This window comes from Anneissia japonica, unplaced genomic scaffold, assembly GCF_011630105.1.
Source record: "Anneissia japonica isolate Jap-2015-1 unplaced genomic scaffold, ASM1163010v1 scaffold1149_len126086_cov162, whole genome shotgun sequence".
Lineage (NCBI taxonomy): Eukaryota > Metazoa > Echinodermata > Crinoidea > Comatulida > Comatulidae > Anneissia > Anneissia japonica.
In genome coordinates, this window is record NW_022744885.1 from 83,384 (window position 1) to 108,009 (window position 24,626).

The 24,626-nt window shown below is 33.4% G+C and overlaps 3 protein-coding genes across 6 annotated transcripts in view; 2 read left to right on the forward strand and 1 right to left on the reverse strand.

Annotated features, from left to right (window-relative positions):
* LOC117119734 (solute carrier family 22 member 15-like) overlaps positions 1 to 2,808 on the reverse strand; it is a 20,960-nt gene extending 18,152 nt beyond the window's left edge. The window contains exon 1 of the mRNA XM_033264587.1: positions 2,744 to 2,808. The gene's annotated coding sequence lies outside the window, so the exon portion shown is untranslated. The remainder of the gene's footprint in view (positions 1 to 2,743) is intronic.
* Positions 2,809 to 2,975: 167 nt separating this feature from the next.
* LOC117119735 overlaps positions 2,976 to 24,626 on the forward strand; it is a 36,334-nt gene continuing 14,683 nt past the window's right edge. Inside the window, exons 1-12 of one of the 4 annotated variants that reach the window (XM_033264592.1) lie at positions 3,438 to 3,719; positions 3,905 to 4,007; positions 4,265 to 4,392; positions 4,581 to 4,876; positions 5,441 to 5,530; positions 5,646 to 5,831; positions 5,986 to 6,226; positions 6,954 to 7,151; positions 7,664 to 7,828; positions 9,799 to 10,095; positions 10,699 to 10,779; positions 11,570 to 11,733. In XM_033264592.1, coding sequence (XP_033120483.1) covers positions 6,083 to 6,226; positions 6,954 to 7,151; positions 7,664 to 7,828; positions 9,799 to 10,095; positions 10,699 to 10,779; positions 11,570 to 11,590 — 906 coding nt within the window. In that variant the 5' untranslated portion in view covers positions 3,438 to 3,719; positions 3,905 to 4,007; positions 4,265 to 4,392; ... (2 more) ...; positions 5,646 to 5,831; positions 5,986 to 6,082 and the 3' untranslated portion in view covers positions 11,591 to 11,733. Of the gene's footprint in view, positions 3,087 to 3,437; positions 3,720 to 3,904; positions 4,008 to 4,264; positions 4,393 to 4,580; positions 4,877 to 5,440; positions 5,531 to 5,645; positions 5,832 to 5,985; positions 6,227 to 6,953; positions 7,152 to 7,663; positions 7,829 to 8,888; positions 9,186 to 9,798; positions 10,096 to 10,698; positions 10,780 to 11,569; positions 11,734 to 24,626 lie in introns of those variants that run through there. The other 3 variants (XM_033264591.1, XM_033264589.1, XM_033264590.1) reach the window with 3 other exon arrangements.
* LOC117119736 overlaps positions 12,603 to 24,626 on the forward strand; it is a 28,450-nt gene continuing 16,426 nt past the window's right edge. The window contains exon 1 of the mRNA XM_033264593.1: positions 12,603 to 12,794. The gene's annotated coding sequence lies outside the window, so the exon portion shown is untranslated. The remainder of the gene's footprint in view (positions 12,795 to 24,626) is intronic.

Consider the following 24,626-nt stretch of genomic DNA (forward strand, 5'->3'; position numbering starts at 1 on the left):
TGTATTAATTATCGCCCCTACAGTATTTTTTCAAACTCTTACCTTTTGTACGGATTTATTTAGATATTCGAACAGATCAAATTAATTTGCTCTGTATGCTGTGTAATTATTATTGTTAGTTAAGATTAATTTTTTCATGCCTAAAAACAAAATTAAATGAGCAACTGGATTGATAGTATCAATCTAATTGCTTATTTAATTTAGTACTGAGTTTTCCTACTTTCAAGTATTCAAACTGTATTATAATTTGTTATCATTTTGTTTAGTTAAGTGTTATTACTATGTATGTTGTCTATATATAGTTAATAGAACGCACCGTCATATGACGTGTTGCCGCTGATCAAAAAGCGTTGTTCAATAAAGTGATTGAGTGATCGTCGAGAAAATGGTAATATTTTATGAGAAATAGTCTATATTTCTCTTTTTTTTTATTCTTTTGCGTAAAACTAAAATTCATGCCAATATTTTTCCATGATTTATAATAATTGAAGTAATGCAAATGCATATTTTCTAAAAAAAGTCAATTTTTAGTGAAATTTTGCCGGGAATGGGGCTTTAATGGGTTAAAATCAAACGTTTTATTGCACAACTGCTCTGCTGGAAGCGTACAAATGCATGTCGTTGCCAAGTAGTTGCTAACGAAAAAATGTGAATTATAGGGTAATACGCCCGCGCGCGATCCAAACCACTTCCATTGGGATAAGTCATTTTACATTAATAGGTAGTTTTTAGTTTGCCGCACGACATTCCTTAACTTTAACATCAGTACCGAAAATGCACGCGATAGCTCACCCTTTTTGGAAACAAATCGGAGTACGCATGCGCAAACCCATAACTAACATACATTGAGCACATGAAATCCTGAAATTAACGTCATAATATGACGTCATCTGTTAACGTTGTGCAGCGAAAACTACCTATTAATGAAAATGTAGATTTTTGAACAATCAAAGCTTATAACTGTATTTATTGTACTTACTTGGTACTTGCCATTCCATAACAGGAATATTGACTGATAAACAGTTGACAAACACTGCTAATGTGCTTATACACAGAGAGAGATTGGAATACTGCTTTACAATTGATTTATAATTTAATTTCATTATTGTTTAACTTAATTTCCATACTTGCTACTTATAAATGTTAGTTTAAAGTTTAATATTGTGTATGGAAACTGTTCCTGATAAATTGATGTTTATCAACCTGGCTGTAACTACCCTCTGGAGGATACGCACTTGTTCGAAGTGAGATAGATCAAAAACAAATTAAACTTTTAAAAATCGTGGTAGTTTTAAAGTGCTATGTATTTAGACCCTTTAAAGTTATGTTTACCATCACAAACCACAGAATTTATGAAAAAATCGTAGGTTTTTGAAGAATCAAAGCTTCACATTTACTATGAGAGATCAACATGAAATAAAGATATTTGATGCATATAAGAACATTAGGGTGTACTGATAAGCCTTTTGTTGTGCACTTCGTTGTCATCTGTACATTTTATCACAATCTTTTGTAAAAACCACCATTTGGTTGAAAAGTGTATCATGCTGAAATATGAATTAATTATACCCTTTACTGATCGTATACACATGCCATGACATAATATTTTATTATAACTGAATTTTAACATTAAAAATATTTTATTGTAATGAGAACTTAAGTATACAGATTAAGTAATTCAAATATGTTTGAATTCAATTTTTCAATTTTTAGCGTGCCAGACAGTGCATCTTTTGATGTATACATTTTTTTTCAATCTACAAAGTTTATTTTATATCTACAACAAATGAAACTGTACAGTAAAATCATTTATGAGGCTAGGTATGAAGTGCTGTCTAAAATATTTCTAATGTACACTGGGCATCTGATCGTATACACATGCCATGACATAATATGTTATTATAACTGAATTTTAACATTAAAAATATTTTATTGTAATGAGAACTTAAGTATACAGATTAAGTAATTCAAATATGTTTGAATTCAATTTTTCAATTTTTAGCGTGCCAGACAGTGCATCTTTTGATGTATACATTTCTTTTCTATCTACAAAGTTTATTTTATATCTACAACAAATGAAACTGTACAGTAAAATCATTTATGAGGCTAGGTATGAAGTGCTGTCTAAAATATTTATAATGTACACTGGGCATGATATACATTTTTTGTTTGTAAATTTTTATCCATTTTAAGTCATTTAACTGTTTTATTTGGTATAAAGCATTGCATTGATTTTCATTTGGATAAATAAATGTTACTTTGACTTGGAAGATGTTTTTGTTGAGTGTGAATAATTCCTGTGCTGTAAATTTATTTAAACCCAAGAGACTGAGTGATTGGAATGCAGGCATCCTACCACCAAGTTGGAGTCCTCACAGAGAGACATTCTTGAATACAAATTAATCTTTACAATTGTAACATCAATTGTTCTTATATGTTAACACTCTGTTTATGCCATTTACCAAATTGTGAATATACAGTATCACAGGTGCGACAAAGGGAAAGATAACAGCGAGTTAATTATAGAGGGCGTGCTACTGGATGAGATGAACCAGGAAGTCCTGTCGAATGGGAAAACCCGCAGTCCGAACGGAAAACGTATCTTCCCAATATCTGCGTACAGTCTTCTACACAGGGAACAGGAATTTACCTTACAAAAAGGGGTTATTATTAGAGAAATAACGGCGCTAATGCACTTTAGTACTGTAACACTTCTATCTTCAAAAATTGTATTTTTACCTACTGTGCGCTACAAACGATATCTTACAAAAATTTTCGGCGCTAATGCACTTTAGGCGCTTGACGCCATCTTGTGTGTTTACAAAAATGAAAACGAACCCTGAACATGACCGTTGAACTTTTCAACTTTCTGTTTTTCGGTGACCTGTGCCCTCTACACGTTGAGACAGATGAGAAAATAAGGAAAATTTTGATACCAAATTGTCCTATATCATCGTAATTTTTCGGGGTTTTTTTCATACTTTTTTTTTAAATTATCTGGATTTTTGAAATACACAATACGCAATTTTCACACGACCTTGGAGGGCTAGGCAGAAAATTATGAATTGTGGATTTTACCTCGCGAGGTAGTTAGGCTATTTACGGTGCGTAGTGGGGAATGAAACGCGTGACTGAACGCGGCGAGGTGCCTAGGGGATTAGGCCTAGGCCCCCACGATGTAAATCCAAAGTTCTTCGTCAATAAATTCAAATTTAGATTTATTTTGTAAAGGAATAATTTGTGCTGATGTGGAGATGTGTTTGTATTCTGACTACTGACTCAGGATTGAATAATTTATTTTAAAAATTATTAATCAAAAAATATTTATAAAATAAAACAATAATTGGAAATAATTTTTTAATTTTTTTCATAATTTCACAATACTAAATAATAAGTTATTTAGAAGCATCTTTTTATTATCTTTCAATCGGTATCAGTCATTATTGTATTATTCCTCCAGAAAAAATGATATTAACCATATTTCTGACACTGAAAAAAAATTCAAAATCATTTCAAAAAATCAATTAGTCAATGGGTTACTGTTCGAATAAAAACCTAATGTAAGGATGAAAACTTGGCATATACAGTAGTAATTATCCTATGTGTATATTTGATTGTGAATATAAGTGTATAATGCAAAATTAAGGATATATTATAAAGTTTTGATTGTTTGACAGTACTATGTACTCTGTTGCTGATTTAGAAGTTATAAAAGCAAGGTTAGTTTCAAAATATTATTTTAAAAGTTAAAGAAAAGATTTGGTATAAGTACAGTATGTCATTATTTAATGACAATTAAATTAACTTTACAGGTTTCCTGTTTCTAAGTATTTATTGATTTTGTATGATTATATTTATATAATAAATTATTTTATTGTTATTATATTTATCTAAATATCAATAGATTCAACAACAATGAACATCAACAGATGGTATTGTAACAACAACAGTATTTCAAACTGTTAATGGAGATTTCAGCAAATGGAAGGAATAGAAAGATGTGGATGGTATGAATATTATAATTTCTTAAAATATGAATAATTTAATTTCCAAATTAATTGTCTAAATATTATATATTGCTGTTTTTATAATTTATTTTCATGACCTGTTTTTAAAAACAGAAAGAACAGAAGGATGTGGATGGTATGAATATTATACTCTCATAAATAATTTAATTGACAAATTTAACTGTCTAAATATTATTATTTTTTATTTTTATAAATTATTTAATGTTTCTTCTTGAAAACTTTTCAATATTGTACAGTTTGTGAACTAACCAAGCAGATACGTGAGCACGCCATGGCAGAAAACCTTGCCAAGAAGCTGAAACAGCCAGAAAGCCAACAAAACACATCTAATTCTGCATCATCTAGTTCTACAGCCGCTTCATCGGTAAATTTGTATTCATTATAATTTCAAAAATTACTTTGATTACTTTAGTTGATGTTCTTTTTAATTTTAATGTGTATTTTTTTTAGCTCTCAGCCTAATAAGACAAACATTGACTGAACCACTGGTTTAAATTTTTGCATAAATTTTGAACTGAGCTGGATCAGTCATTCTTAAATGTTTAATTACAGAAGCCATCAGAAGCAACTAGAAGTACAAGCTATACCAAACTTCCAGACGAAGGAATTCATAAGAAACTTGTTGCTAAACTTGCCGTACATAGCAGTTTCCATCCACCTACCCTATTTGGCCAACCATTTTCAAGAGCCATGCGTCAAAGAGCCAGATTTGGTCAACCACTTCAAACAGCAGATGTACTTAGCAGAAATGCTATTCAACAACAAAAAGAGAGTTTTATACCAAGTGATGTCACATGCATTTTGGACTATGCCGTTCAACTGACCTATTATACTGTATATCTCATAGGGTGAGTAAACAATTTTACTGAAAGTTACATTTGAAAAATATTGTATGTTTTCTTTTGATTTGACATGACTAGCTGGTGAGTGGCTAATTAGTCATATTGTGGTAAAAATGCCAGCCTTCCAGTCCCATGATCCTTTGTTATAATCCTTTGAGAATTAGTTTGAACATTACAATATTGGATATTTAAAAGAGCTCCAGAATATCAACTGAATTTGTGGCCTTAGCTTGAAGGGTAACCCTCTATCTAACTCAAATCAAACAATAAAAATAATTTGTTATGGTTGTCAGAGTACATGTATATAAGAATTCGTATATGATTTATATATATATATATATATATATATATATATATATAGTGACTGAATTTCTGGCCTTATCTTGAAGGTTAAATCTCTATCTAACTCAAATCAAACAATAAAATGAATTTCTTATGGTTGTCAGAGTACATGTATATCAGAGTTTGTATAAGATTTATATCTCACTTGTTAAGTGACTTAAAAGTAATAAAATCATTTTTTTCAATGGTCAGTAGTAACAGTGCTGATTTTAAATTGTGTCTTTCCAGTTTTTCCTTACAGATGGATCATCATACTGTGTTGTGTTCAGTGTGTTAGATGATTTGGATGCTCTAGCAAACCCAAGAGATTCCCTGCAAGTAAATACATCACTTTCTCTTCATTGCAGGTGTTCAATTAGCTGTAATTAGTTTTATTGCATCAATTAATCTCATACCGTTTTGAAAATAATGTGTCTATTTTTTACTTTTTCAGGGACAATTTGAAATGACAAATCTTCAGATGAATGTATTTTGGATGTGGTCAATATACGAACACGCTGTACTACCCTATCATGGAAAGACAGAGAAGTTAATCAACGGCATATCCTCACCCACGATCAGTTTAGTTGCCACACACAAAGACAAACTATTGGGGACTGAGTCAGAAAAGGACAAGCTGGTATACATTGTTTGTTTTTTAGTAAAATTACAATATTTTATTCTTAAATTCTTCAATAAATTTACTAATAATTATTGTCTGTTTTTTAGTAGTTACATTATTTTTTTCTTTAAATCTTAAAAACATTTACTAATACTTTCAATTTTGTACACAGATCACAACCAAGTTCAAAAGAATATTTGATGAAGTCAAAGGAACACCATACGAAAGTCATGTGGATCGCGAGATGTATGTTGTAGATAACACTGCGTATGGATGAAGGGATTGAGAAATTGAAGAAGAATGTCGGGGGATACATGAAGGCAATGGTAAAACCTATTCCCACTAGCTGGGTTGATTTCCAGTCCAAATTACAAGACGTTGGAAAAACAAGACTCCATGTTTCCTTAGATGAGGTAACATATGCTTCCATATAATAGTGGAGTTGAATAGCTTGGTGGTTAAGATAGCTTGCCGTCCATTCCCAGGGTCCTGGGTTCAATTCCTGTCAGTGATGCAGGATTTTTTTTCACGAACAAAACAACTCCACTCCCTAAATCTCATATTGAGATTTAGTTTGTGTAAAGCATCATGAGTATGTTTGTCTTGTGAAAGTTTGGATTGTCACCTACAAGTAGGACAGTGATATATTCGCTATTGACAATCCTTGGCACATGTATTGTGTGCCTAAATAAATAAAAAAAAAAAAAAATAAATGTTTATAATTGAATAATATTTGAATAATATTTGATGAATATGATTAGAATTACACAAGTACAGATCCACAAGTCCAACGCTACCCATCTCATAAATTTTTTCCTCTTGTATCCTAATCCCCCCTCCCTCGTTTGACAGAGCTTGTCGGGCAGTGAAACCATAAAAAATATATAAATAGGTTCACATCATGCCAAAACATGTCTGTCACAGTCTTGATAGTGCTATTTCCAGTTATTCAGAAAATTTATCTTAGAGCCAACACTGATCTTGCATCCTTTGGGTCTCTATTGTAGCATTTGTTTACCTTAATCAGTGTGATTCAGTAAAAGTGATATTCCGTCATCTTATAGTAACTGAGTAAAGATGAAGGACAGTTTGTCGTGCGTAATGAAACGTGGAATTCTCTTTTCATTCAACATTTTTAAGGTCGCGAAAATTGCATCTGAATGTGGAATTTCTAAGCCAACGCTCAACACTGTCCTCGATTATCTAAATGACACTGGAATAATTCTGTACTCTAAGACTAACGAGAAGTTAAAGTACACAGTCATTACGAACTTGCGCATGATGATCGACGTTGTGACGAAAATCATCACAGTAGTGAAACCAGATGATATTGACAAGGTAAATAATCTCCTATAAATATTTTTTTTAATCAATTTTATGATCTTTACAATTATGGTGAATTGCATGCATTTTATGTGTTCATATTTTCTTGTAGCTGCCTATACTAAAGCAATGGTATAGGCTCGACCGTGAGAGAATTCTACAAGAACAATTGCTACATCATTTGTGGCGACATGAGATAGCGAAAGATGCCACAAATGATCTGTGATTTAATGAAAATTGATTACTTTAAGTGGTTCCTTTTTAAATGATCTATTCAAATTTATAGTTTTAATTTTTCGATTTAAATCGCATTACCATCACATTGGTTAATTTTTTGTCCTCCGTCTTTATATATATTTCTGCATGTGTTTGTTTACTGAATGACCTCTTGACAAAAATCATCACAGTAGTGAAACCAGATGATATTGACAAGGTAAGCAATACAGTCAACAATCTCATATAAATTTTATTTTTTATGTTGCTTGATGAGGAATCACATGCATCTTATTGCTCATATTTTCTTGTAGTTGCCTACACTGATGCATTTATGCAATACCCTTGATAGTGAAGCAATTCTACAAGAACAGTTGCTCCGTCATTTGTGGCGACACCAGAAAAAGAAAGATGCCAGCAACTTTGAGGTGTTTATAGAACTGATGAAGGTGTTTGGGTTGCTGTTTGAGAAACAAAAGGTAAGCTGGTACTTATGGTTTAGCACATAAACTCTTTCATAATATGTGTGTGCATACTGCTTGTACAATATTTATTATTTTTACTGTATATTCAATTAAATTCAATTTTATTACGCTTCAAATGACTTCAAGGGCCAGTATCCGCTAAGAATAACATTCACAGATACACACACCAAAAAAATTATGAAATATATACAGTATAAACATAAATAAATTTCCAATAACTTTTGGGCAAGTTTAATAGGAGAAGGCAAATAGACGAATGAAATTGTCATTTGCTGAGAATGTTTTTGATGAGAATGGGGAAAATTGAAGACTGGTGAACAGAGAGAGAGAATAGGCAAGCCTCAAGGAGTGTGGAAGAAAGGAAGGAGCGAAACGGGATGTGTGACAAGGAACGGGAAGAAATGAAGAGTGTCGGGAGTGGCGGAGAGACAAATCATTATTTTATAGGACTTGTACCCAGTAGCGCACATATTCATTTCAGAAAAATCCACTGAAGTAGCTTTTTTTTATTGGATGCAGTATAAATTATTATTTTATTTTATTTTTTTATTTCTTATTTCACATCCAACAGCGAGTAAATTGCGCCACTTACAGGATTAGAATGATGCTTTATAAGTCTCTTTAAGGCTTAGGCAGTTAGTTTGTTCGTGAGAATAAGTCCTGCCGTGACGGGAATTGAATTCAGGACCCTGGGATCAGAAGGCAAGCATCTTAGCAACTGAGCTATTCAACTCCACTCCAAAATTATGCACAAAGTGCCACCTGAGTATTTTGTATAGTTATACATGTGATTCTGCACTACCAATTATATTCCAAATCACTCACCTCATACCAGGTAGGCCTACCTATTCATATTCCTGGGTGAAAAGATTCAAATGTAAATAAAGTGTCTTGCCAAGGACACAAGCAATTTGACGAGACAAACTCTCTTTCCAAAGCTTTACTGCTGCACCGATATGCCTCTGCTTCTGTTTAGTGGTTCCTTCTGTTACCTATAATTTTCAGATCTTTTTGAGATTCATAATATGCTACATCAATGCTCATGTTTTCAAAGGGATCTCAACCTGGTAACCGAATGTTCATGGTTCCCACTCGGATGCAAATCAATAAAGAGGGCTTGGAAGTTAAGGAAGATGAGCAGCAAACGGTATCGATTTATGTGACTCCTACAGACTTCCTACCAGATGCTGTCTACAATCTGCTGGTGGTTTCGTTTTTAGACTTGATGAATGACAAAGGTAGGAGTAGTGATCATGTGGAATTGTTTCGGAATCGTAGTGACTTTGACTTAGATGATGAGCATGTAGTGAGTCTAGGAGCTGTCAAAATCAAGAACAGGCATGCACTGAAGGTAAGATACAATGTTGAAGGTTAAGCATAATTATTATTTTAATGTAATAAAACGGATGCAGTATAAATTATTATTTTATTTTATTTTTTTATTTCTTATTTCACATCCAACAGCGAGTAAATTTCGCCACTTACAGGATGAGGATGATGCTTTTAGTCTCTTTAAGGCTTAGGCAGTTAGTTTGTTCGTGAGAATAAGTCCTGCCGTGACGGGAATTGAATTCAGGACCCTGGGATCAGAAGGCAAGCATCTTAGCAACTGAGCTATTCAACTCCACTCCAAAATTATGCAAAAAGTGTCACCTGATACTTCTCTGCCTGGGGAGTATTTTGTATAGTTATACATGTGATTCTGCACTACCAATTATATTCCAAATCACTCACCTCATACCAGGTAGGCCTACCTATTCATATTCCCAGGTGAAAAGATTCAAATGTAAATAAAGTGTCTTGCCAAGGACACAAGCAATTTGACCAGACAAACTTCTCTTTCCAAAGCTTTACTGCTGCACCGATATGCCTTTGCTTCTGTTTAGTGGTTCCTTCTGTTACCTGTAATTTTCAGATCTTTTTGAGATTCATAATATGCTACATCAATGCTCATGTTTTCAAAGGGATCTCAACCTGGTAACCGAATGTTCATGGTTCCCACTCGGATGCAAATCAATAAAGAGGGCTTGGAAGTTGAGGAAGATGAGCAGCAAACGGTATCGATTTATGTGACTCCTACAGACTTCCTACCAGATGCTGTCTACAATCTGCTGGTGGTTTCGTTTTTAGACTTGATGAATGACAAAGGTAGGAGTAGTGATCATGTGGAATTGTTTCGGAATCGTAGTGACTTTGACTTAGATGATGAGCATGTTGTGAGTCTAGGAGCTGTCAAAATCAAGAGCAGGAATGCACTGAAGGTAAGATACAATGTTGAAGGTTAAGCATAATTATTATTTTAATGTAATAAAACTGTCTGTGTAGAATTATGTTGTAAATAATATATTAAATATATAAGTTATCTATGTTTAATATATAAACAGTTACATTTACATTTATATATAGGTTATACATTTGTATATTTAATGTTATAATACAGGTATTTGTAAGCCTACATTGCTTGGTATGTCATGCTATTTTTGTGCCAGTAAAAGCATTGTCAGACCAGGCAGCTCAATGTAATTTTATTGCCAAATAAATTGTAAGTTGAAATACAGCTTAGACCTCTATGTCATCCGGAACAACTCTTAAGCTAGGCAACCAGTGCACCCGGTGGATTTCAGACACAAGCCGTGTGCACCAGATCACTTTTAATGACGATCCGTCCACCAACAATTAGCAGGCGGCTTCGCATTGCAGTGCTCACAGGGAACGAAGTTGGATTTGTAGTGCAGTCCGTGCCAAGCTTTAGATAGAAATTTGTGTATTTATATTTATTTATTTTACTGTATGTGCATCCACGACCTCTTTCCAAAAGCAACCCATTGACTAATAAAATATCCTGTATGTTGTCTTATAAACAGATTGAAATATCACATAGGATAAAAGTTGATGAACATGGCAAAGAAGAACCTCTCGAACCACATCCTAGCATCTGCATGGAGGTAAGCTTCCGTAACCAAATTCTGTTTATTTTTGTCATTTTGTAGTAGTTTGGTGCAGCGGATGTGGTTCTGCATTTCAACCTTGAGGTTAGAGGTTCATACCCCTGTTGTGCATTTCACTTGTGTCTTTAGGCAAGGTACTTTACCTGTGGTTATCTCTTTCCACCAAAGAGTACAAGTAGGTACCTGGTGGGTTCAAACACAAAATGCGCTGAATACAGATGAAATTTAATTAGAAATTAAAAGAAATAATGAACATCTTTATTATAATTCACTTTAGTATTGCTTCTTTTAAATCTTATTTCTCATGCCAATGGAATTAGATTTCAGATTTTTACCAAATGCTCAAAACATTTTTAATTCAAACTTTGCTATAAGTTTTGAAAATCACCAGTTTTAAGTGAAGGTGTTTTACTTAATGTGTAAGGAATCAAGATTTTTTGTGGATTGTAGTGAGGAGTGTGCGTGGGTGTGCAAAAATCAACCAAATGGGGTAGGAGATTATAATCCCTGATATGGTCAAAGAGAACAGCTGTTTGGGTCATAGCTTCAGTGTTGTACGGCGTCCAATGACTTTATAATCAACTTTAGCCTTGTTCGCTGTGAAAAGTATTATACTGTGGACTAATTTTACTATTTTCCTTTATTTTGACGATCTGAAAATGAATTGACTGGTCACCATTTAGGGGTCTTGGTTGCATTCCTAGAATGCCTACAAAATTGACATTATATACACCTTGCATATGCAAACATAAAAATTGTTCAGCATAATTTTATTTGATTTTATCAGGTATTAAGCTACCTTCGATAGCAATTGAAAACTGTGTATGTTACTACAGAAGGAGTTGGCTATGAGTTACGTGTCCTTTGTAATGCCTGTGAACCTACGCTGCGACCGCTGCATAAACTTGAGGAATGTTTGAAAAAAGATAGTGTGCCATGTGGAAAAAAAAAGTTAGTTACAACAGCTCGTATCAGATGACATTTTTCAACAGGTTGGTGTAAAAATATAATTTGTTTATGAAAATGGTTTTATATTTTATTTTGGAAACACAATGGTTGCTAAGATATTAATTTATGTTCTATTGAATAAATGAAACATTTAAAATTTAAAATATGTAATTGTTATCTCATTTATAGTGTAAGTCAGAATGCTGTACAAATGCTACAGGTTTCATTAATTGAAATGTATGTAAATACAATACTTGTATGTTTTAGTGACAGATGCAGTGGTTGGGGGTTGAAAAAAGATAAATCATTCTTTCCTACTACCACTCACTTCAAATTTTAATTTGGGAAACACTCTAACATAACCCTCTCTCTTGGACCATAAATATATTTATTTGTGCTTCCCACACCCGCCAAAAACCTTTTGACTCCACCTCTGATGTATTCAATTCTATCTTTCATTGCGGTGGAAAGACAATTCGGAGGTCATAATGCTAGATGAGGAGTGTCATTATGTATAGAAGTGAATATGACAATTATTAATTTTAAAAGCCGAAAATGTTATGATTTTGCTCTACAGGTTTTGATGATAACTCTACACAAGGAACCCTGAATTTTCTGGCACTTCAGACATTGATTGTTGGTCGTGGAACCAAAGAACTACGGAGGTACTTTCTAGACAAAACTAACCTTACCAAACCGGAAGTTATACCATTTTTGACAAGGGAGAGGTATGCATTACTAAAGGATGTTGATTTTGGAGATGAGGCAACAACAGTTTTGTCATCAACCAGCAATATTGTTGCATTCCACATGGAAATCATGATGAAGTTAATTCGCTACTGTTGTCACAATACCAACACAGAAGACTGAGCTGGCAAATCTTGTCCGCATCTATCAATATAAGAAAACTGTTCTAGACTGCAGTTATAGCAACAATGTCACAAAGGAAGTGTTTGATAAGCAATGGAAGGAACTCACAGCAATTTTTACAGGTGTTGGAGTTCCTGTTGAAGACATTGAGAATTACCGCAACCCATGGCATTACAAGGATGGAGCCTTGGAAGGTAAGTAACTAGTCTTATTAATAATAGCTGCTGCTGCTGTTAATGCTGATTCTGCTGCTGATATTTCTGATGAAGATGCTGCTGCTGATACTGAGTTTACTTCAACCTATTGTGATTCTATTGCTGATGCTGATTCTGCTGCTGGTGCTGGATCTACTGCTACTGATTTTGTTGATGTTGCCGATGCTCATTAATAATAAATAATATTATTAGATTTGTAAAGCCTATCATGCAAACAAGCCTCTATGTGCATGGTGATTGAGCCAGTTGAGGCGCCAGTATTTCCCAGATCGGCTTTCCAAAGTCCATGACGAGAACAAAGGGGGTGTGGTCGGGTGTTGCTAAAAACCATCCAAAACAGTCCAAGTGTCGAAGCCCCCAAAAATATGACTATTATTTAGAGGTTTCAAAGGCTTATATAATCAATTTTAGAGTCTATTGATATGTAAAAAATACATAATAATTTTTTTCCCCAATAATTTGTGGTTTTCTCCCCAATGGCAAAAGACTGGACGCAGTACAGTATATAACTTTGTATCCATGACACTATTATAATCTAGTACTACACTTAAATCTGCAAAAAAAATCGACTAATGTCGCTGCTACTGATGACAGTGATGCTGTTTCTATTGCTGATGATGCTGATTTTTTTCTGCTGCTAATACTGATTCTTCTAGTATTGATTTTGCTGCTGATGTTATTGCTGCTGCTGCTGATTTTGCTGATGGTAATGATATGCAATAAAATCTAAATGAAAGTTGTGTATTAAAGGCATAATTGTAAATGTGACAAATTGAAATTTAATAAACTTACTCTTCCAAATTATTTTAATTTTTCATTTCATTTTTGACCAGAAATAGGTATTGGGCACACTGTCATTGAAAAAATCAAGAATTTCCAGGCTGTGTTATCGGCTGTTGTTGATGTTGGAACTGCAACCATGAGAAATTACATATTGGAGGTTAACAAAATTAACAAGAACGATGTTGGGAATTATCTACTTTCCGAGAAGAGAAAGGGTAGCTTTAATAAAGTAATGAAAAATATCAGTAGAGAGCAGAAGTCGAAAATGTTCACACCATCTGCTGACATTGATACTTTTGATATCTCCATCATGTATTTAATAATTCAAAACTGCTCCAATGGCATTCCAGAGTCATTTTGGAAAAATCCAGATAGACTGATAAAATTTGGTGCACATCCACGACTACAGGAACACAAAGCTGGCACATTCCCCCGACAGTATTATTATTATTATTATTATTGTATACTTATATAGCACATATCAAACTTCTCTATGCGCTGAACATTATTACCCCGGATCACTGGATCAAGCACATATGGAACACACACTCAGGCCCCAGTCTCTTATACACATCTAGACCCCATAGGGGAATTCCATAATGTTGCAGCTGTATTCAGCGCAGGCTGTGTTTGAACCTACCAGGTACCCACTTTTACTCCTGGGTGGAGAGAGACAACCGTAGATAAAGTGCCTTGCAAAAGGACACAAGCGACTTGCACAGCGAGAGTTTTGAACCCCCGACCTCGAGGTTGGGAGTCCAAACCACAACCGATGCGCCAACCACTTCTACAGTAGGATGTCAACTAAAGAATTTGAAATTGAATGGAAGAAAGTGAGATCGATGTTGCATGCTGCAGGTGCTTCTTTAACTGACATTGACAAATATAAGGCACTAAGATTCATCAACTAAATGCACATACCTACTTTGTTATTTAAATTGCTGTTGTTAAATATGAATTCATGTATGTTTGTTGGATTTCTGTCTATTCACATGAGATGTGAACATTTTAGCACCGAGCAATATTTCTGATTTTTTAACTAGTTTGGTTTCAGAGTGCTAGACTTCAGTGACCAGGGATAGCCTGCCATGAGTCTTTAATTAGACATCCATGTACAATCACAAATTTACTAATAAGTGCTCGGCTACCAACTGTACAATGTAGCCTGCAGTGTCATAATTATAAAAAAAATGACAGTAATTAATTTACCAAATATACGTAGCATTGTTTAAAAATTACATAAAACTTTAAATGAATTTATTTACTTTAGTGTTTTAATAAATTTAGTGTTTTAATATGTGCTGATACAACAGTACATATTAAAACACTAAATTTATTTACTTTAGTGTTTTAATATGTACTGTTGTATCAGCAGCACTTAATGCTTAAGCTTCCTAAATTTATTAAGTGTTAATTCATTGTACAATATTAACGAAAATGTAGGTTTTTGAACAATCAAAGCTTAATACTGTATTTACTATTAGATTGAATATCAAAAACTAATGAAATATTTTTAAATTCAGGTTGTTTTAAAGTGCTGCGTATTCTCATTATAGATAGAATTTAAGTAGGTTTGAAGAAGAATCTACATATTCACCAAGGAATTTAGACCCTTTAAATTATGTTTAAGAATTTAAGAATTGATATCATACAGGGGTACATTTTTATGGCACACACTTTAACAAGACTTTTGATGGAACAAGATATTTGATGCATGTAAGAACATATGTAAGTAAGCAGTATGGTGTTCTGATAATCCTTTTGATATTTTGTTGTGTGTTTTACTGTCATTTGTACATTTTAGCACAATCTTTTGTAAAAACCACCATTTGGTTGAAAAGTGTTATGCTGAAATATAAATTGTTTTGTACCCTTTATTGATTATATACACATGCCATGATATTATGTAATTATAACAACTGAATTTTCACTTTAAAAGTATTTTTATTGTAAATTGAGAAATTAAATATGCAGATTAAGTAATTCTAATATATTTGATATTCAATTTTTCAATTTTTAGCATGCCAGACATTGCATCTTTTAATGTATACATTTCTTTTCTATCCAGAAAATTTATTTTCTATCTAAAAGTGAAACTGTACATAATGTATATTTACAATGTGTTATTAAATGGAAGTAAAATCTTTTAGGAGTCACTTATTTTGTTTTAATATAAACTATTCTGATGAACTAGAGCAAGAAACAAACCATGCAAAAAAAACCCCCTTTTCATAGAGGGTGAACCTTACAGCTTATTCTAAAAGGCTGGCTAATATTCAGGACCCTCTTAATATAAAATAATGTAAGGATTATAATGTCTTTAATGAGGCTAGGTATGAAGTGCTGTCTAAAATATTTCTAATGTACACTGTGGAAAACCAGTTTGTAATATTTTGATATACATTTTTTGTTGTTTTTTGTTTGTAAATTTTTATCATTTCAAATCATTTAAACGTTTTACTTTGTATAAAAGCAATGCATTGATTTTAATTTAGATAAATAAATGTTACTGACTTGGAAGATGTTTTTGTTGAGAAAAATTCCTGTGCTGTAAATTTATTTGAACACAAGAGACTGAGGGATTGGAATGCAGGCATCCTACCACCAAGTTATATCAAGTTTGAGTCCTCCTAGAGAGACATTCTTGAATACAAATGCCTTTTCTAAATTGATATTGAATATACAGGTGCGAAAACAGTGAGTTAATTATAGAGGGCGTGCTATCTCGGACAGGAAAAATTGAGAAGATCGAGGAACCAGGAAATCCAGTCGAATGGGAAATCCGCAGTCGAAGAGGAAACGTATCTTCCCAACATCTGCGTACAGACTAAACAGGATTTTACCTTACAAAAAGGTGTTATTATTACAGAATTAACATGTGAGTGTCTAGGGCCCATAATCTACTGCTTAGTCTACGCGTAGGCTTATATTATTACTACTACTATCTAGCTAGGGGGGGGGGGGCGAGGCCACTAGAACTAACTGTACCAACCTAGGCCTATCTACGAGAGGCTAGGCCTAGTTCCTGGGCTAGGATATGTGCTTAGATTAGATAAAGGCTTAGGCCTAGGCCTATCCCAGCCTCCCGGTCATGTCCCTAGGTCTAGGCTAATTAAGGCTTAAATCGTAAATCGGCGGGATTCGTAAAATAGAGGTTGGGTTAAATGTGTGGTAACCTTTGACCTAATACGTACGTAACACTCAATATACGTATGTATGAACAAACGATGTTACTTATCTAGGCTAGACCTAGCCTCTAGGCCTAAAAATAAAAACACGTGTTCAGTGTTTTTATTCATTAATTACTTTACGATGTCATAATAAAGTATTCAAATAAAACCATGTGTCTACTGTATTAATTCATCACTTTATGTAAGATTACCTATACGACAAAGGTATAACTTGGTAATCCCCTTCATGCCTTTTCTAAACACCAGACAAGTTTTTCCATGGTTTGCCACACGAAGCTAAGGAGGAGAGCAATTATTTTGAGCACCATCGGTAGTTGTTCATCTCACTCAGTTCACGAGGTTTTAGATTATAACAACCCGGTATTAGACTCAATCAACGTCCGCATGTCGCGCTAGCCTTATCCTACTCTGGCCTAGACTAGCTAGGATGGTATAGGCCTAGCCTTGAAAGGACAAAGGTCCCAATGAAAACATTGTCGCTCTTTGATAGCTAACATTGTCTATTTAACATCACAATAATTCATTATTAGACCTATAGTTGTTTTTTGAATTGTACTCCACAAATCTCAGCCAAGATACCTCGCACAACTGGCTAACGTCTCTATCTATTGTCGTGACGTCATGGCTCGCTGGCTCACTCTTGTGATATGTCTCGCACTTGTGATCGAATAACACGCTGGCTTGCACTTTGGCAACACTCTTTGGTAGTCAACTCGCCCCTAGAAAACCCGCCCTTGGAAACTTGCCCCATAAAAAAAATGTACACTTCTTAGACCATGCAGTCTTGAAAATAAAAATTGTAACCTTTGGTAATCAACTACATTTTCCACATACATAGACATTTTTGAAACTTTATTAAAGAAAACCTAAACCATAATTCACCACACTATAGAAAAATTACGACTTTGTTACTCAATGTGAAGTGTTCTAATAGAATTCGATCCAACTCGGCCACAAGTCAACTCGGCCACATTAGCCTGTCTCTTATACACATCTAGATGTGTATAAGAGACAGGGACAAGCTACCATATCCAGTGAAGGCCATTGTTTTATCATTCACAACATTTGTTTAAGTGAACTGGGTGGTTACAGCCATTGAGCTGGAATATACTTCTTCCAACACTCCTCCCCTGTGCACTTTTACTAGGTTTAGGATATGATCACATCTAGTATACCCATAGGCTTGCCTTAGTTCAGTTTAATAGTATTAGATACTGGTTAATTCTCACAAATGTTTTAAAATCTATACAAACACATGCTTTTGATACAGAAAGGTGATACCGAAGTCCAGAATCAGAAGATGAAAACAGGCAATCATACAGCTTGTAATGCACCATTGTTATACTTTACAGCATCTCAGTAATCAATACGTCAGCCATACTGGGCACACACCTAAAGAGGCACTGATAAACAACCATGGAGTGGCAGCGTTATGTGTGAGTATTGTATTGTACCATTGAACAATTTAGATAAAACAAAATATCTTTCAAAATTATTCTAGTTTAATGGATTGGCATGTTATTTTACAATCATTTCATCTGGATCAATATGGTAGGATTTCTTTTTATGATTATCCAAAAACAAAGATGTTTTTGACTTGCAACATAGATAAAAAATAAGCATAAAGTTTGTTTTAGTACTACTGTATTTATTATATCTGTATTTTATTTTCATGTTAATGAAAACTGTTTTAATTAAAATATAAAAACTGTTTTTATTAAAATATTTTCGTAAATTTTGTTAACAATGACGATAGTGATCGGGCCATGTCCAGGATTGCAATTTTAAGGAAGTACAGTCTCAATTGTCTTAAGAATACAGACCTTTCCTGATTTGGGGTATGTATGAGCACCCATCACACCCCCTGGATATGGTGATGATGTCAAATATTAAAATTCATCATTCACGATTGATAAAAGTAGTCTGTATTAATTATCATGTCAAAGGAAAATATACTGAAAGATTCATTTACAAACTTTGCTTGTGTATTATTTCACAGATATGTGTTATTTGAGATTATTGGACACCGTGACTGGCAAGAAGTAAGACGTGTTTGTGAAGAACATCCCAACCTTATTAACACTTACGCAGACGACAGTGATTGGGTGTGTATTCAGCTGATTATATACAATTCTGGGTGTGATTTAGTGATGAATTATCATTTTATTGGTTCTTCACTTCAGGCCTAAAGTTACTGTAGTCCCAAACATTGCCTTAAGGCCTGTCTAGGCTCTAAATTTTATTTCACAAAAACATGTGACATGCCCAAATATGGTGATGATGACATCACATTGTGACCATATTTGGGCACATGATGACTATTTGGGCATACAACAGTTTTTTTGTCAAAGAACATTTGATAGTGTGGACAGAGCTTTAGTTTTAGTAATTATTAGCTGTGTGAGGCTTGTGTAGGCCACGGCTTGTGTAATATCCGCAGCTAGGAGGATTGAGTGCTTATAATGTCCATCTGTGCAACTGTTCTTTGTACAGTGATTGCACAGACAAATTTACATTCTTTCTCCACTCTACCCAGTTCCCTTCCAATATGTTCTTTATCCTTTAAACTTTTTTTGCTAAAGTGGAAAACACAATTACGGTACCAAAACAGCGCCATAGCAAATCTTGGCTTGTCATTGCCAAGACAATGTGGCCATTACAAACAGTGTAGTGATTATATATGAACAAGAGTTAACAACATAACCACATCAATTTCACAACGAAGGTACAAATCTCCTACAATTCTGCTGCAGTAAATTATATTTTTTTCCCATTACTACGGTGGAGCAAGATTTTTTTCTAACATTTCTAAAAAATGTTGTAAGTCTATGGTGGATCATTATTGACTACAAAACTCTAGCAAACATTGTGTGTGTGGGGAAGGGCATTAAAGTGTTAGTTGGCCTTGCCAGCATTTATTTTTGAGATTACTCTACTTACATTTTCTGATCTCGTGGTGTAAGCTGATCCCCTCAACCCTAATTTACACTGAATATTAGAAGGGGTGAATTAGGAATGTTTTCCTTACAATTTTGTTAATAATGAGTCACACCTATGAAGGATTTGAATGTTGATAATGCATATATGTTGTTATTTTTATGTTTGTTTTATAGGGATCACTATTAATATATGCTATTTCACGTGAACCACCTGCACCTGAAGACTTGATGCTACTGATGGTTGAAAAAGCAACAGTAAAGAATATAGAATATGAAACCTGGGTAAATGAAATTCAATAGCATTGCATGTTTAATATTAAAAAAACAAAACATGTATATTATATATTGGTCATAAACTAATTAACTCAAAGTTGTAGTTAATTATTTCATTCTGGACTAACAGTGAGATTTTTATTGTTTTAATTAAAACTGAGTAACCAGCCTATGATCATCATTTCATATATAATATATAAATAAACTTTTTTTTTTTAATGTGAGATATAATCATGTTTATAGATTAATTTATACTATTTACTAGCTATATTGTTGACAAGAAAAAATGTTATACTGTATCACAATTAGTTTTGCTTGAAATCGTTATTATTATTATTTATTATTATAAATTGAAATTGTGTCTTAGAAGTGAAGCTGTCTTTTTAATTATTATATTGTATGCATGGTTTTACTTGAAAATAATCATTAAAAAACATTGAAATATGTAATCTTTATGTATAAAATTATTAAATATGTGCAGCTAATGACATGACATGTTATTGTGATTAGTTATGTGTATTGTTGGTATGTTTGTCATCCTTTGCCTTATTTTATGTTTGTCTTTTAGGATGGTGAAACTATTATCAGTTTTTTGGCACAGCATATGTATACATCAGCATTGACATGTGCATTGGAAAAGTCTGCAAGCAAAATAAACACAGGAAACACTTATGGAATATTGGACGGTAAATAAAGTTACTATCATCAAATTCAATCTAAAACCTGAGTCAGCTAAACTGGTTGTAGCTACTGGTGTGTCCACAAAGAATTTTCTTTCGCAACTCCATATCAGACTTTTTCATTTTGAACTATTCCATTCCTCAGGGTTGAATTTTGGGACCTCAATGGTTTTCGTAAAATTTTAACCTTTCTTATCATATTTATGCTGATGATAAACAGGTCTATATTTCTTTTAAACTTGGTGAAGAATTTGATATGAAGATTGAATCTCTCAGAAATTGTATTTCTGAGTTGAAAACTTGGATGTCCAAAAACTTCTAAAAGTAAATGAACACAAGACAGAATTCATCGTCTTGTTCCCCTCAACAAAGGAAAAAATGCCAAGACCTCCACATCAACATTGGGGAATGTCAGATTGATCAAGTACCTCATATATAGAATTTGGGTATTACGCTTGATTCTTCAATGACTTTGAGTTAGCACATTCCCAAAATCACCAGCTCCTCAACATATCACTTGTGCAATATACATGCATTTGTTACCTCACATCTTGACTTTGGATTTTTTTTTTTTTTTTTGGTTTTGATATATATCAGTCGTTGAAACAAACAATTATGACAAGGCATGTAGACTATTGAACACTGTATTTATTTTCGAAAGAAATTTTCGACCAGTCCTCTGGCCTCCATCAGCTTTACTGAATGCACAAGATTGACTGTTGCAGTTGTATACTGTACAATATAAACAATACAATAGTGATGTAGATGGATTACAGGCCAATTATCTAATCTTTTATGCTGTAATATACAAAGTGAAATCTGACAGAGATCAAAGTGGTCAAGTATTGAGATAGTTTTGTTGAAGATTAAACAATTCTTAACTAAGTGTACATAGTAGAATAATATGGTGAGAAGCAAAACTTGATGATGCAATCACCTACTAAAATACACAAAACATACATTACATCATAAAATGTTAAAATATAAAGTTTAAAATTGTAAAAGTTACATTGGTAAAAATAGGATAAAAGAGGTCTGAAAATTCCAAGCAAAAAGGCATAAAAGCAGTAATGATGTGTGTGGTGTTTCAGATTTAAGGTTCAATGTAATTTTGGTTTCTCCTCCTGTATCACCTTGAGCGCTACTGCAGTGGATACAGTATGTGCGCTTTATAGGTCTTATAATTATTTATTATTATTATTTTTTGCTAAACAGTGCAGTGCACTCTTTGGCAAAAGTGATTACCTCTTGGTGTCACCACTATGAGGACCCTGCACAATCAATTTAGACAAGGCTGTAATGATTAATTATATTGGTCATTATTTTTGTGTTTATTACTGTATTGTTATATAATCATTGTTTTAATATTATTAATACAGTTACAGTAAGTGATCATTCAGAATAATAATTATATATTACACTGGCCCAGCCCCACTTAAATTTTTCGATTTAAGGGGGACTGGGCCCTCCCTTCTCAATTTAAGGGAGAATGTGCCCCCCTTCAAAAATTGGAGAAAAAAAGAAAATTTTAAAATTTTAAGTTTTTTTAAGTTTCACTTCCAACTATCTAGAGGTACCATAATTGTAAATTTTCTTATTTTAGCCATAACCATAATGGGGCTGAGGTGGTATAGACACTCCATCTGTCCTGGGCCCCTCTATTTCTAATTCCTGGATCCGCCACTGCATTATTTCATCTCGGTTTACTTTGATGTCATATACAGTAATTAGTTTTCATGTGTTCTGACATTGAGTATCATTTTGTAGGTCCTATCCTTTCTGGACTAACACCACTACATTGCTGTCTACATGCTCAGGGTACTTATGATGAACAGCGAGAAACGGCATTGTGCTTGATAGCATATGGAGCCTCAGTCTACAAGAAAGATAGTGTAATGTATAGAAAAAAGAAATGATTCAGAAGGATTAGCTAATGTCTTTATTACAATAATACAAACATTCCTAATAACAAAACCAACCTAATACATAAGAGCATTGATTTCCATTCTATACGAATGAATTCCATCAATTATTCTTGAACCAATAAATATTGTGATACTGATAGTGTTGGTCATTCCTTTGAATTGTTATTTTCATCATTATCATTTATAAATCTTCAAATCTAAAACATTTCCCTTTGTTGTGCTGATGTAGTTTGCAGCTGCCATCCAGTGAAATATACTATAATTTTTTGTATGATCTTGTTATTACAGGAAGGGAGTACACCTCTTGATTATTATGATCGTAATGAATGTAGTAAATACGAAGTATCAACAAAGCAGGAGAAGAAAGATGAACTTAAAAAATTGCTTATAGGTAAGTTATCTGTTGTACGTTAAATACTCCTGAACCTCATTGGCAAAAATCACAGAGCTTGCCTTATTTGGAAGAACCATGTCGTAAGCCTCAGAATGCCTTCTGGGTCCTAACCCCAGCCCCTTTTTTAGGATGCCTTTTTTAAAGTGGAAGAAATATGGTAAATATTTAATTAGTCAATCATGTCAATTTTATAGTAAATACGAAGTATCAACAAAGCAGGAGAAGAAAGATGAACTTAAAAAATTGCTTATAGGTAAGTTATCTGTTGTACGTTAAATACTCCTGAACCTCATTGGCAAAAATCACAGAGCTTGCCTTATTTGGAAGAACCATGTCGTAAGCCTCAGAACGCCTTCTGGGTCCTAACCCCAGCCCCTTTTTTAGGATGCCTTTTTTAAAGTGGAAGAAATATGGTAAATATTTAATTAGTCAATCATGTCAATTTTATTGTAAATTTAAATTAATTTTAACCAAGTATTGCATAAGATGAAAATGAAACATACCTGTAAATAAACAATATATATAATTTTAATATTAATGGAAACTATTTATTTTATTATGAATTTTATGCTTGAAATCAAGCAATGGCACAACAGCGTATCCTAAATAATCCAAAACAATTGTATGACAGTAATCGCTCCTGCAAGATGTTGGAAATACCACCTCGTACTTCTAGAGAAAAGATTTCTGATGTTTTGGACTCAGCCCCTGCCCCCTTGTTAATATCTCTGGATCTCCCATGTATATCCCATTGCAAGTGTACACTGCCCACAAAACTTCATCTCACTTATGGAATATTGGACGGTAAATAGAAAGAAACAGTAAAAACAAAGTTACACCTATTACATGCACTCGATGGATGCGATCCATGCATAGAGGCTTTTCTGCATGGATGTGCCATACAAGTCCAACTATTATAATTTATTTTTACAGCATTACAGTTATTTCAGTAGTCTGGCTGTAGCATAGACCTAGTGGAAACATTGATCAAATTATCTGCATTCTTCACAACAATAATGCATCAAAAGTAAAAAGAACAGAAAAATAAAGTAAACAAAAATTTTAAAAAATCAACTTCACTTAACATTTTGAAAATTTGAGGCAAAAAATTCTACAAAATTAAAAAGGTTAATGTACAATGTAAGTAAAAAGTTATCAATCATTGTCATCTGGAGGTCGTGTCAAAAGGCAAAAATCAATCCTGTGATATGCATATGGTTCATAAGAATACTATACATTTGTACGCATACATTTCAGTTCCTGTATTATTCTTGTAACTTTTTATTTTAATGTTATTTTCTGTTTCACCTGTTTATGTTCTAGAAGTAGTTAAGTCTCTCAGTGTTTCAACACCTTGATATAACATTACATATTTTGATGTGTTATTTTCAGAAATCAGTTTTTACTGTGATGGTAATTTATTTTGAACAAAATAATCACAGTATGTTTAAATTAAACTATAAAATGGATGGAAGAAATATGTAGCGTAAGAATACTACTGTAGTATACTAAATAATATTTGTTATATTTTATATCCATAAGAGCTATCAGTTCCAGGAGTAATATTAGCAAGAGGTCCTGAAGCCTTTAAAGCATACACATATGAAGTCCAGAATGGGGAAATTA